The sequence below is a fragment of the Poecilia reticulata genome, chromosome 4 (assembly GCF_904066995.2).
Source record: "Poecilia reticulata chromosome 4, P_reticulata-male-v2, whole genome shotgun sequence".
In the NCBI taxonomy this organism is placed as follows: domain Eukaryota; kingdom Metazoa; phylum Chordata; class Actinopteri; order Cyprinodontiformes; family Poeciliidae; genus Poecilia; species Poecilia reticulata.
The window spans coordinates 12,782,973-12,795,094 of record NC_088833.1 but is presented as its reverse complement, the minus strand read 5'-3'; the positions used below and the strand labels follow the sequence as shown (position 1 = coordinate 12,795,094).

Sequence of the window (12,122 nt, the reverse complement as noted above, 5' to 3'; positions counted from 1 at the left end):
GACATCTATTAAGGATTAAGGCAGCAATTAAAACAAGAGTAGTTTATAAAAAGGATTCAGACTGAAATTAAATTATGCTTCAAAATCACAATATTTTAGAACCCACTCATCCCTTGTCATACTTTTGCCAAGTATCCCAACTGACCGACTCTATTCTTGTAGCCATTGTGATGTCATTGACGAAATACGCACATAGCAGTTATTTTATTTCTAGTGCACTTTTTATAAATGCATCTTGTGAAATGCTGTGGAGAAAGCCAATCTTATTACTCAGCAGTGCTTTTTATTGTCAGTGTACATTTTTAAAAATACACTACTGACAAGTATCTTTAAAAAAAAAACACACACACTATTTTTCTCAAAAAGAAACAAATTAATCAAACTTTATTTGTTGAAAAGATTTTACAAAAAGATAGATAATAATTTGCTCAACACAGCTTCACTGTGTTGGCCACTAACCAGAGGCATAGTGCCACCTGAGTATTTTGGGGGTCAAACAGCCCATAATCTTATGAAAGAATTTCAAACATAAACACACAATTATAAAAATAAATTTTTTTATCAAGTGGAAACTAATTGCATGAAATCCAAAGAAAATGAGAACATTTTCAATTCATAACTTTAGTAGCTGTAGCTGCATTCTTACAATGTTTACAAAAAGGGATAGTCAAACTAGAAAATACATGTTTATTTGTAATTAAACAAAACACAAACTTAACATTTAATATCTTTATAATAAACAGAAAACCCTAGTACAGGTTTGACCAATCAGTTACTTCTTGCGACGGTCATGTTTCTTTATGATGTCCAAGAGGTTGTTTTTAGTAACCAGTATGTCGTCATGTTGCATCTTGTTCTTCTGACTTTCCCTCTTCTGTTGTTCAAAGAGGTATGGTGAGTTTAGGAGCTGAGGGGGCAGGATGGACCCAGTGGGTTTGACCCTGTTCACCACCTCCAGGAACAGCCGTTTGTTGTTGTTGTTCAGGAAGGTGATCGCTGTTCCCCTGTGGCCCAGCCTTCCCGCCCTCCCCACCTGGTGAGGAAACATAAAAGATGAAATAGGAGAATTATTCTGTGTTCCATTTATATCCAAAATGCTACAAAAATAATAAGAATTAACAACATTATTAGATTTTTTTTTTCAATCTGTAATGTTCTAGTTATAACCTATACAGTAATTTTGAGTGAAGTATGAGATTAGTTCACTAACCTGATGCACATACTCATCCATTGTGTTTGGCATGTCAAAGTTAACCACTAATCTCACGTTGACAAGGTCTAGTCCTCTGCCCAGCACACCTGTACTGATTACTACTTCAAAGTCTCCATCCAGAAGACCCTAAAAAATCAAAACACATTTTACACAACAGAAACTTGACAGACTGTATGAGCTTTGCTGGGTCTAAAAATATTACAATGAATTTTACTAGATTAAAATGTAGAATAATGGAACATTGGTAGGTCCGTGGTTGAGTAACTACAATTATTAATTCAAGAACATCGATCTTTTTCAGTGAACACTTGGAGCTCTTTTATTCTTCCATGTATCAATATTCTGCATGCCGTTAACCTCACCTTAAGGATGCGGTTGCGCTCCCTCTGGTTTTTGTCAGAGTGAATTGCTACAGTAGTTAGGCCCGTCACCTTGGCAACTGCCTCACACAGGAGATCGGCACCCAGTTTACAGTCGACAAACACCACGACTGGAGGCTGGAACAGTTTGTTATCCTAGGAGGATGGAAACTGTATTTATTACAACCATAAAGTTGCTGCACTAACAGAATGTATGGCTACAGTGATTATGGCCGTATCCAGCGAATTAGAATGAGGCTCATTTATCAAATTAAAAGTACCTTTTGAAAAGAATATCTATTAAGCAGGTATTAAACATACTTTTCAATAAGCCCACTGTATTAGAAATATTTTTCTTAATGGGCTGATATAATGCTTTCATCTTAAATATTATGTTTTCATTACAAGTAATAAAAAAAACAGAAATAAAAGACTGAAGATGTCTGTCATTAATCTATGTTCCATTTAGTGAATTTAGTTACTAAAATAAATGAACTTTTCAATAATATTTTAATTTATTTAATAATGACTGGGTTTTTTTAGCCATTTTATAGGCTGATAGTAAAAAAAAAACTGCAGAGTCCAAATACAAATCCTCCATCATATGTTTGAGCTGGATTTGCTGCCATTTGAAAATACTTAGCAAATATAACACACCAGGAGAAACTTTATAAAGCATTTTTAAGTGCTTTAATTTTTTTGCAAACATAATAAGTAATAATATTAAGTAATAAGTTGAAAACCACATTCATTGAAATACAAAAAATAAACACTGTATAATGAATGTATATAATATCAATTTCCTTCATTAATAGAATTTTTGAAACAAATGAACTTTTTAGCCACATTTCAATTTATGTTTGGAGTAACCGATTTCTCCTTTTTAAAATCATATTGGCACCATAGTTTTGTATTTCTCATACACTTGCCCCTGTCTTTACAGAGTTATTTTCCACTTAGTACTAAAAGAGTTCTGTAATTCTTCTAAAAGTGAGGTTATTCTCAGGTAAACTATGGCTTAACAGTTTTGCCCTGGATCAAATAGAGCAGACCCCCTTCTCCTTTCTTTGGATAAATGTTGTGGGCCATTACTTGGATTCCTGGACTGAGGTAATTGCAGTATAAACATGGTGCTAAGGGAGACTGGTTGTTGGAGTTTAAGGAATTCCTACATACAGTTGCCAACAAAAAAAATTAAAAATAAGCTGGTACCCGTACATGACAGGACTGGGAGATAAGAACAAAGACGAAAATATGGGTGTGATTAGCAAAACAAATGTCAAATCTCCAACTACAATACTTCTTGTGCTACTCTCTAAACAAGTTGGATTTGTTCTTTGTAGTACACCAAGATCTTATACAAAAACAAAGACCAATTTTGAAACCTAAGCAGGAAATGGAAATAAGGTTACAGTGACACTCCATCCAAGATCTCTCCTTTTACCCTAAAACTTAAGCAATTTTTGCCTTTAGCTTTTACAAATAAAGCTAACAAATATAAACTTACATTAAGAATTTCAAACAGCTTCTTCTTCTTAGAGGGTTCCTCCACCCAAAGTAGGATCTGCCTGACGTTAGCACACGGTTGGTTCTTCTCACCGATGACAATGCGTACAGGGTCATGGACCAAGCGAGCAGCCAAGTCCTCCGTCCCTGCTGGGATAGTGGCCGAAGCCAGTAGAGTCTGGTGTTCCTCTGTAACATGCTCCAGAACCTCCAGAACTTGTTGCTGGAAGCCCATCTTCAACATGGTGTCAACCTAAAAGATACACCACAGGAGTCATGTTGTGAAAGGATTTTCAGGATATAATTATAAAAGATTAGCTAGTCTTTGTTACCATGGAGCTACATATCTTCAAGTACTTTTTCACCACTATTATTGACTTGTCTCTGAAACTGCAAACATTAATCAAGAGGAATTTTTTTGTTTGTTTTAGAAGTGCCAAGCTAGGAAGACTCTCCTTTTTACAGGGCCTATGATAACTTATACTTTTTAAACTGTTGTACATTGCTACAATCTGAATTTTATTGGTATTTTATCTGGATTTTAAATGATAGATCAATACAAAGTAGAAAAGTAACCCCTGTACACTACATAGGCTTACTCCAGAAAACCTGCTTAGCTTGTTTGCCGGGGCACTAGGGCAGTCCGCCATGTTTTTGTGTTATAAAAATGACAAAATGGGAAAAAGTTCAATGGGTATGAATAGATATTTTCAAAGCATTATATTAAAGTTGCCTTACCTCATCAACCACCAAAATCTTTACTTTGTCAAGTTTAAGTGCTTTTTGCTTCAGGATTTCAATGAGCCTCCCAGGCGTAGCAATAACAATCTAACGGAGATTAAGAGAAACCAACATGATGATGGGGAAGAAATGCTACAAAATTTCACAAAACAATGCTTTGACTGGAGTGAAAAACAGGGACTTTACTTTGATGCTGCTCTTGAGGCGGTGCAGCTGCGGGGGAAGAGGCATGCCTCCCACAAGCAGGGCTGTTCTCATGTTAGGGATGCCCATCACCAGCTCCTTGGCCTGTCTCTCTATCTGTATGGCCAGCTCTCTGGTGGGGGTCAGGATCAGACCCAATGGGCTGCATACGCCATGAGCTGCTTCCTGAAAGTAACAATGAAAAAGAATGACTCAGTTTCTGACATCTTCCTGTGAAGGAGGTTAGATTACCTTACCTCTAGGGCTCTCACAACCACAGGCAGCAGGAAAGCTATGGTCTTCCCTGATCCTGTGTCAGCGCTGGCTATCACATCCCTCCCTGTGAGGCCAACAGGCACCATCTGCATCTGGACCGGCGTTGGAGCCTCATAACCAGCTTTTTTCAGGTTGCCACTTAACAGGGATGGAAAACCACAGTGTTCAAACTCAACAATAGGTCTTCGGACATCTTTTCCCTCGGTTTTAATGCCAAGCTCCAATCTAATTCGTTCCACCTGTTCATCTGTGAGGCCGGAGATGAACGGATCTTCCCTGTAGGAATAGCCTGCTTCACTTGTACCCAGATTTATGGCTGGATGGTGAGGCTGAGAAGTCATTCCATCTGTGTTTTTATCCTTGAAATTAAAGGCATCATCTCCAGTCCTAATTCCCATTTGCAGTAAATGATTGGCTTTGCATTCAAGGCTGCAAACATCATTATCAGTAGCATCACATATGTACTCCCCATAACGTCCGCACATCACACAGACAGGCTCTCCTGGCTCAGGCCATCTCTGGCTCTTTTTGAAAGATTTCACTGGTTCCTCTTCTTCTGCGTCATCTGAGGAGGACTGAGCTGCAGATTCCCATTTTGCGGTCTCCGTCAAATGTTCCCCTTTGTCAGTCTGTGTTTTTAAGTCTTCCCATGCTTCATCTTTCTGCGTGGATGCCTGCAAGTTTATTTGGTCACAATCCTCTTGATCAGTCTTGCTTTTCTTATTTAAGCCGTGCCCTGGTTCCTGGACAGGTCTCTTTACTTTCAGTGCTCTTGGCATAAACATTGAAGCGGTGGAAACGGGGTCTACGATGTAGAAATGTGAAGAAAAAAATACAATAAATACAAATAATAAAGGGTGAATAAATGATAAAAGATAGCGCCCCGAATGGCTGCTGTGACTTTAAAGTCTTGTAAAGCCACACTAACGTTATGAGCAAGGCACAAGCGTTTTGTACGTTTTGTGTTGTATATCTATTATTATATTTTCACCAATTACAATTCACAAATGTAAGAAAAATATCATCAATTTCTCTTTAGTACACGGTGATAGCATGAATACCTTCACGAGTCTCGTCAAATCTTCCAAAACAACCACAGAGCGCGCAGTGATGACGTAATTACGCACTGCAATGTGGGTAAGGTAGTTCTTCGTTTATTTAAACAATATCTAATACTACAAGGTAAAAAAGGAATGAGTTAAAGTTGATAAACGATTGCATATTTAATTTTGTGGTCAACACATGAAATATAACAGTAATGAAGCTGAATTTATCTTAACTTTTTATGTATAATTTATTTATAATTTTTGTTTTCATACACAGTGTAACCAAACAAATTTTTCACAGATAAATAGCGGTAAATATGTCCAACAATAAAACAAACACAACAAAGCTGATTTGTATGCAAGTACTGGTAAGATAAATGTAGCAATGTTCCTCTGTTTCTCAAAAAAAGTGCAGCTCAGCTTATTTTCATGATTAAATCTCTAAAGGTCATAGCATAAATACACCTCTGAGAACTGAAAATATGCTAAGGTGACAGCAAAAGGTGAAGAATGATATATGTTATGATATAAAAAGAAAAATAAAGTTGAAAAAACTTGCTGGTGCACTGTAGTTCAGATGTAGGTGCATTGTTTTTGTTGTGCCAACTGACAGGAATGGGACTTTATCATGCACTGATAAAGGCAAATAAACATACCATATAAAAATCTAATTAAGCACATTTCTTTTCAGTAAATCAATTACATTATATAGCAGTTAGAAAAATTTAACTATATATATATATATATATATATATATATATATATATATATATATATATATATATATATAAAGCAATAAAGCATTCACTACACAACATACAGTATACGGTTGAAACAGAAGTTTACATCCATCAAATAAAAAGAACACACACTTTTTTCTCACTGTCTGATGTTAAATTAGACCAAACTTCTCAGTTTATCCCTGCTACTGACCAAATGTATGTAAAGTTCTGAATTCAAAGAAAGTAAAAAAAAAATTAAAAAATCTCATAAAAAATATGTTTGCTAACTTTTCTGGCATTTAACATATAGGAACTATTTTTAACCTAAAGCAAGAGAAGAACTGTGGTTTGATTTAACTTCAGACAGTGAGGAAAAAAATGAGTAGCCTATGTGTCTTTTTATTAGTAACTGTTCTTCACTTTAAAGAGGAACAGATGATCTTTGTCAACATTTTGTTTTGTTTTTTTATGATAGCTTGCATATCAAAAAATAAATATGAGGATGGATGTGGATAACCTTCAGACATATTTGATGTGAATAATGTGTAAAAACTGTGCTGTGCTATGGTATTTTTATAATATTTTTAAATGTTACAAATTTATTTAAACATATAACAGAAAAAAAGGCACCTAAAACTAAGAGAAGCTAAAAATGGTTGAGACAGTTATGAAGAAAGTAAAAACACTTGAAAAGATTCTTATGGGACGTTCACTGTTCTGTATCTTAATAGTGGGATAAAGTATCCAGATATTTTATATATCAATATAGCATGCATAATACAAAACTAACATGTTGGCTGTTACAAATAATCTTAAAATGTCTGATATAATGAACGCGTTCAGTACATGCTGCTAAGGTGCGTTCAGGATGTAAAAATAGAGAAGAAAACTAATTTAATCAAACCATGATTGTTAACCTTCAGAAAGAAGAAAGCTGTAATAATAATATAAATTAATAATTAAGTAATTCATTATTAATAATCTGCTGAAACCAAGTCCGCAAATTGACACAATAGCTCGTAAAGCTGTGAGGAACTCTAAAAAGTTGTGTTATCCGACTGAAATAGAAGGCACCACGTGCGCATGCGAACTACCCAACAAAGGTGCGGGACTGGAGAACCTCGAAGCGGTGCGACAGGACAACGGCAGAGGATATGCTGAATGAAAACGCAAAGACAGAATAGCCAGGTTATAATTACAATGTTTTGTAGATATATAAGAAAGAAGCTGTCTGCTTCACCACCAAAATAACGGAAACGTTGCTGTTCTCTCTAGAGTCAAAGAACAGCTTTTCCACCCTCCTGAAAACCTCGAAAACCTGTCCGACGGAGTCCATTTCAGCTGGTCCCACTGAGAGAATGGATGGAAAACCCCAGGACTAGCGACCCGTTCTGTCAGCAAGAGCGAGAAGGACAAAAGCACGACCATCTGTGCGTCTTATGACTGAAAGAGGCTGCCAATAAGCAGTGAGGAGTCATTTCACCTCTCCAGGTTACAGCCTCCTATTGTTTTTTTCCCCCATACATTCCGGTGGTGGGATGCTCCCTTAGGGTTGACTGCATACAGCATCGGCGGAGGAAATATGGGTGAAGTTCAGGACGTCAGGGATGCGAAGAAGAGCTTCGTCGCTCCAGCGATAAAGTCCTTCGAGCATTATGACTTTTCCCGAGCCAAAATCTGTTGCAGCCTCAGATGGCTGGTGTCCAAGGCATATGGAACAGGTAGGGCAATATTGTCCATTTTCTTTATTTTCTCTTAATTATAATTTTAAATAAGAAATGTCATTTAATATTTCACATAGTTTATTCAATTCTTTGTTTGGCTGTTTTATTATTCAATCATTTCATCAACACTGCACACAAAGATATCTGGCAGTATCAGTAGGCCTATTGTTAGACCCCCGAAAATTCCTTTTAAAAAGTAGCTTCTTCCCTTTTATTTACACTGCTATGTTTTCATTAGCCCTCTTTCATAAGCAGTACTCTGCAGTTTTGTCACCTGTGGCCATCTTATATTCTGTAATGAACATTAAAAAAAAAAAATCATTTGTTTTATAGGTGTTGCACTGTCTTAAAATAAGCAACTCTTTGCGTTCTGCGTCCAAGTTAAAAACAATCTAAAGACAAACATCACATTTTGAATAAAACATAATTTTCCAGCAGTATCTGCATGGAACATTGTGGAGCTGATTTATGTTAGGAAACCTTGTCATTATTGTTCCATATTGTGATGGTTAATTTCAGTTAAGCCATCGCTCATCTTTTATACCATGATCCGGATGTTTCCAACAATCACCTGGAGCTCTACTATCTGGGTCACCAAGATCTAGGTCCGGTGTGGGAATAAATATCAGGGAAAGCCCATCCAGTTGGCCAAATGTAATGTTGTCATGCAGAGGCTGAATGCATAACACATGCTGTAAAAAAAAAGTCTACCCAATCCTGATGTCAAGCAGTTTGTTGCAATCTCAATGTTGGACTTGTTGTTATTGGTATGATGATTGTAATACAATATATTCTACAGCTCCAGATAACAGACAAAGTCTGCTTGGCAGTGGGATTGCAGAGAACTTCATATTGTCCAGAAGTGTTTTCTTTTTAATGAGGGAGCTTGGCTTTGAGTGATGGAAGTTTAAGCATTAAGGTTTGTTCCATAATGATGATTTGCAAACTTACTCTGACAACATAGATGAAAGTAAATGGTGGGTCAGTGTCTGTGTTTTAACATTATGCTTTAAATGGATCTAATGGTTAACAACTAAACGCATAATTTGATCCACTATATTCAGGCCTGGATAAAAAGGAAAAAAAAGCCAGTAAAAAACTTTTGTTTGTACACTTTACTTCCTGTCTAAAAGTTCCGTTATGTAAAAAGTTCTATCCATTCAGCCATTCATTTATTGTTCTCTCTGTTGATCCATCCATCAAGCCAGTCAGCTGTCCATAAATTTCTCTCTGTACATTTGCCCATTTTGGTCCGTTTATGCTCCATTTCGTCTATCTTTGTCCTTCCATTTGTCTGTTCTTTTCCCCATCAATTTGTCCATCAATCAATCTACCTGCTTGTCGACCTGCCTGCCAGTCCATCCATTAATCCAACTGTCCTCCTTTTCAGCACTTCATCTGTGAGTTAATTCATTCACATATTCTTTGCTTCATCCAACCAGCGGATTATGTATACTCCTTTGTCTTTTTTTTAAGTCTTAAGTTTTAAAACTGTGTTTTCACATTGACATTTAATAGCACTGTTACCTGACACCAAGAAGGTACTGGGTTTGAATTTCTGCATGAAGTTCTCTCTGGGTACTCCCTCAGAGAGAGAAATAATATGCATGAAAGCTTAATTGATATCTCCGTGTTGCCCTTAGGAGGTAGCATGTGCAATTCTTTGCCTTGTTTGTGTGTCTGTGGTGCCTGAGGTAGACAGGAAGCCTGTCTAAGACTGAAAACTCTGGAAGTCTGGGACTTGAAATGTATGACATTTTGACATAAAAGTAAAAAGAAACCTTGCTCTGATCACTATTTTAATGTTTAGCCCATCTACTCTGGTGCATTCAGCAAAGCTTGGTGTGTTAGGGCTCATCCTCTCTCGCTGCTGTTTTGTAACAAGCCGGCAAACATGACATCCCTTGCAGACCTTCTGTGTATTTTCAATCAGGACTGAATGAAATGGGTTGATTCCAAAAATATAGCCTTCCTCAGGGAGCGGGAGGGAGGCAGGGAAATAAAAGACAGTGAGCGGGCTCATATCCAGATCCCTGCCTACGCTGTACCAAATGTTCACATTCATCTAGTCTAACTCATTGCAGTAATGCAGGAGCACATCAGGAATATGCAAGTGTGCACAAGATACAAACCACACAGTGGATCGTCTCACAGAAAGCTGCACATCATACAGTGATCTCATTTTTAATGCACCAATTCATCTGATGTGATTTATTAGAATCATGCAGACACAGATCTATTGTGGCATGCCATGAATACCTTATTTCCAGTGGTAAGCGACAGGGTTTCTATGAAGATTTATTGAATATGATTAAATGAAACTGCTTAGAAAATATTTGTATCTTATGCTTTATTCCATTTTATCCATTAATCTTTCTAAGGATACGTTTATTTGTCATTCCTTCCTTTCTTCCTTCTTTTCTTCTTCCCTTCCTTTCTTGTTTTGACTAATCACTGAAGAAATATCTCCATAAATTTATATGGTCTACAAACTGGAAAAGTCTGTAACCTGACACAAAAACATGTTGAAAGCTGGAAACAGAGTGTTTGTAAATATAAATAAAGATATAGATTATCTTATGTATGTAAATACTAAAATATAAAGATACTTAAAATACAGAGATGAATAACAACCAAAGGACAGTTCCTTCAGGAACAAATGTAAATATCTGACCATACAATGAAGAATTATAGATTAGAATCTGAAGTTACATTTCTTTTTTTTTACAGATTGTGTAAAAAATCTGTATTTTTAAGGGGAATAAAAGCAGTATCTGAATAAGCTCTGGTGTCTGCATCCCTGATTCATAATCACACAGAGTTAATCTCTAAATGTCCTTGTATTTGACCGTCAGACAGGTGACTGATAGATTTTTGTCTGTGTTTGTCGGAGCCATGTAGTAGAGAAAATAACATCAGTGTTAAATGCTAAATGCATGCTGTGTTTCTGTTTAGCTCATGCTACTTTCTCAGTGATAACTTGAGTTTATTATTACAGCAATCAAATGCTTCAGTCCAAAAGGCTAATTTGATGAAGTGAAGTCAGTCTGGGTGGGTTGAATAAAATGAATATTTTTTTGCACAATTAGTGAAATACTAGTTAATTTTGGCAAATACTTTATCATTGACTTCTCTGAGGTGATGAACATGCAGCCGAACACTCACATGCAGCCAGTCCCTTTGAAGACGCAGGCGGTGTGGAGGGTTTTCCCAGAGAACTGAAAGCATCACAGATAAAGACGAGATGAATCGATCGGATTCCACTCCTCCTGCAGTTTCTATAGCAACACTAAGGTCTATCCGTACGCATCCATGTCAAGAGATAATAAAAACACGCAGAGCAAAGAAGGAGTATCAGAAAGGAGGAGATAGATTCAATGACTAATGTTTTAATTTAGTCAGAATTTGTGCATTATGTTTTGTTTATTATCTTTCTTTCCTGAGTTTTGCTTTTGCGTTTCTTCTTTAATTTGTGAAACTAAGGCTAAAAGTGAATAGATTTTTCTTGTCTGATGTTTGTTCCATTTTTGCTTCAGATTTTGATTTTACTTAAAACTGGATTTTGAAAAGGATGGTGTTAATATTTTAACAACCAATCATAGAGAAGTCATAGCTCTGTGGTTATCCCATTACCAGATAAGTTCTGTGCTAAACCTGCTAAGCGATTTAAAAAACCTTTTAGTTATAAATTCATCCTTTTTCTATCACACTATTGAACAGACAGCATCCCTGCAGACCTAAAGGACCCATTCTACACTGACCAGTATGAGCAGGAGCACCTGAAGCCCCCTGTGACCAGCCTGCTGCTGTCTGCTGACCTGTACTGCAGGGCCGGCAGCCTCATCCTGAAGAGCGATGCTGCCAAGCCGCTGCTGGGCCACGATGCCGTCATCCAGGCGCTGGCTCAGCGCGGTCTCTACGTCACTGACCAGGACAGACTGGTCACCGAGAGGGACCTGCGAAAGAGGCCTCTACAAATGGTGAGATACATTGTTTATTGGTTCTTTTTTGTAGGCATCAGGATTTAGACTCAAAATCTGATGCCTTGTGTGGAGGGATACTGAACAGTTTTCTCTCAGCAACAGAGGCCTGTTTTGTACACAAGTCCTTTTTTTTCTCATTCCATATGTCTTACAAGCATTATACTAAGAAAAGACAGAAGCTGGACAAGCAGGTATTTTAGCTAAAACAAGACAAAACAATTACTATTTCATTTTTTGTGCTTTTTGTTTGTTTTATGAGAATGTAAAATGCATGAAGCACTTTCAAAACAACCTGTCTTAAAATGTTTGGATACTTAAGTATTTGTAGCAGTCCTCAAGGGCCGGTATCCTGCATGTTTTTGTTTTTTG

General features: G+C 36.9%; 2 protein-coding genes across 8 annotated transcripts in view; one reads left to right on the top strand and one right to left on the bottom strand.

Moving 5' to 3' along the window:
* Positions 1 to 352: 352 nt before the first annotated feature.
* ddx59 (DEAD (Asp-Glu-Ala-Asp) box polypeptide 59) lies at positions 353 to 5,452 on the bottom strand. 3 transcript variants are annotated; one of them, XM_008406802.2, is made up of 8 exons: positions 5,340 to 5,452; positions 4,260 to 5,083; positions 4,006 to 4,188; positions 3,817 to 3,906; positions 3,080 to 3,331; positions 1,576 to 1,728; positions 1,211 to 1,339; positions 353 to 1,033 (listed from the first exon to the last, which is right to left on the bottom strand). In XM_008406802.2, exons 2-8 carry the CDS (start codon positions 5,061 to 5,063, stop codon positions 773 to 775), a joined length of 1,872 nt encoding a protein of 623 aa, XP_008405024.2. In that variant the 5' UTR covers positions 5,064 to 5,083; positions 5,340 to 5,452; the 3' UTR covers positions 353 to 772. The 3 variants fall into 3 exon arrangements, with proteins under 3 accessions (XP_008405024.2, XP_081462385.1, XP_081462384.1); XM_081606259.1 differs by lacking the exon at positions 5,340 to 5,452 and having other exon boundaries at positions 4,260 to 4,416; positions 4,518 to 4,650; XM_081606258.1 differs by lacking the exon at positions 5,340 to 5,452 and having other exon boundaries at positions 4,260 to 5,333.
* Positions 5,453 to 7,058: 1,606 nt separating this feature from the next.
* The window catches only part of camsap2a (calmodulin regulated spectrin-associated protein family, member 2a), a 42,957-nt gene continuing 37,893 nt past the window's right edge, over positions 7,059 to 12,122 (top strand). For 2 of the 5 annotated variants that reach the window (XM_081606246.1, XM_081606244.1), the window contains exons 1-2: positions 7,063 to 7,767; positions 11,491 to 11,750. In XM_081606246.1, coding sequence (XP_081462372.1) covers positions 7,629 to 7,767; positions 11,491 to 11,750 — 399 coding nt within the window. In that variant the 5' untranslated portion in view covers positions 7,063 to 7,628. Of the gene's footprint in view, positions 7,768 to 11,490; positions 11,751 to 12,122 lie in introns of all 5 variants that reach the window. The other 3 variants (XM_081606243.1, XM_081606245.1, XM_081606242.1) reach the window with 3 other exon arrangements.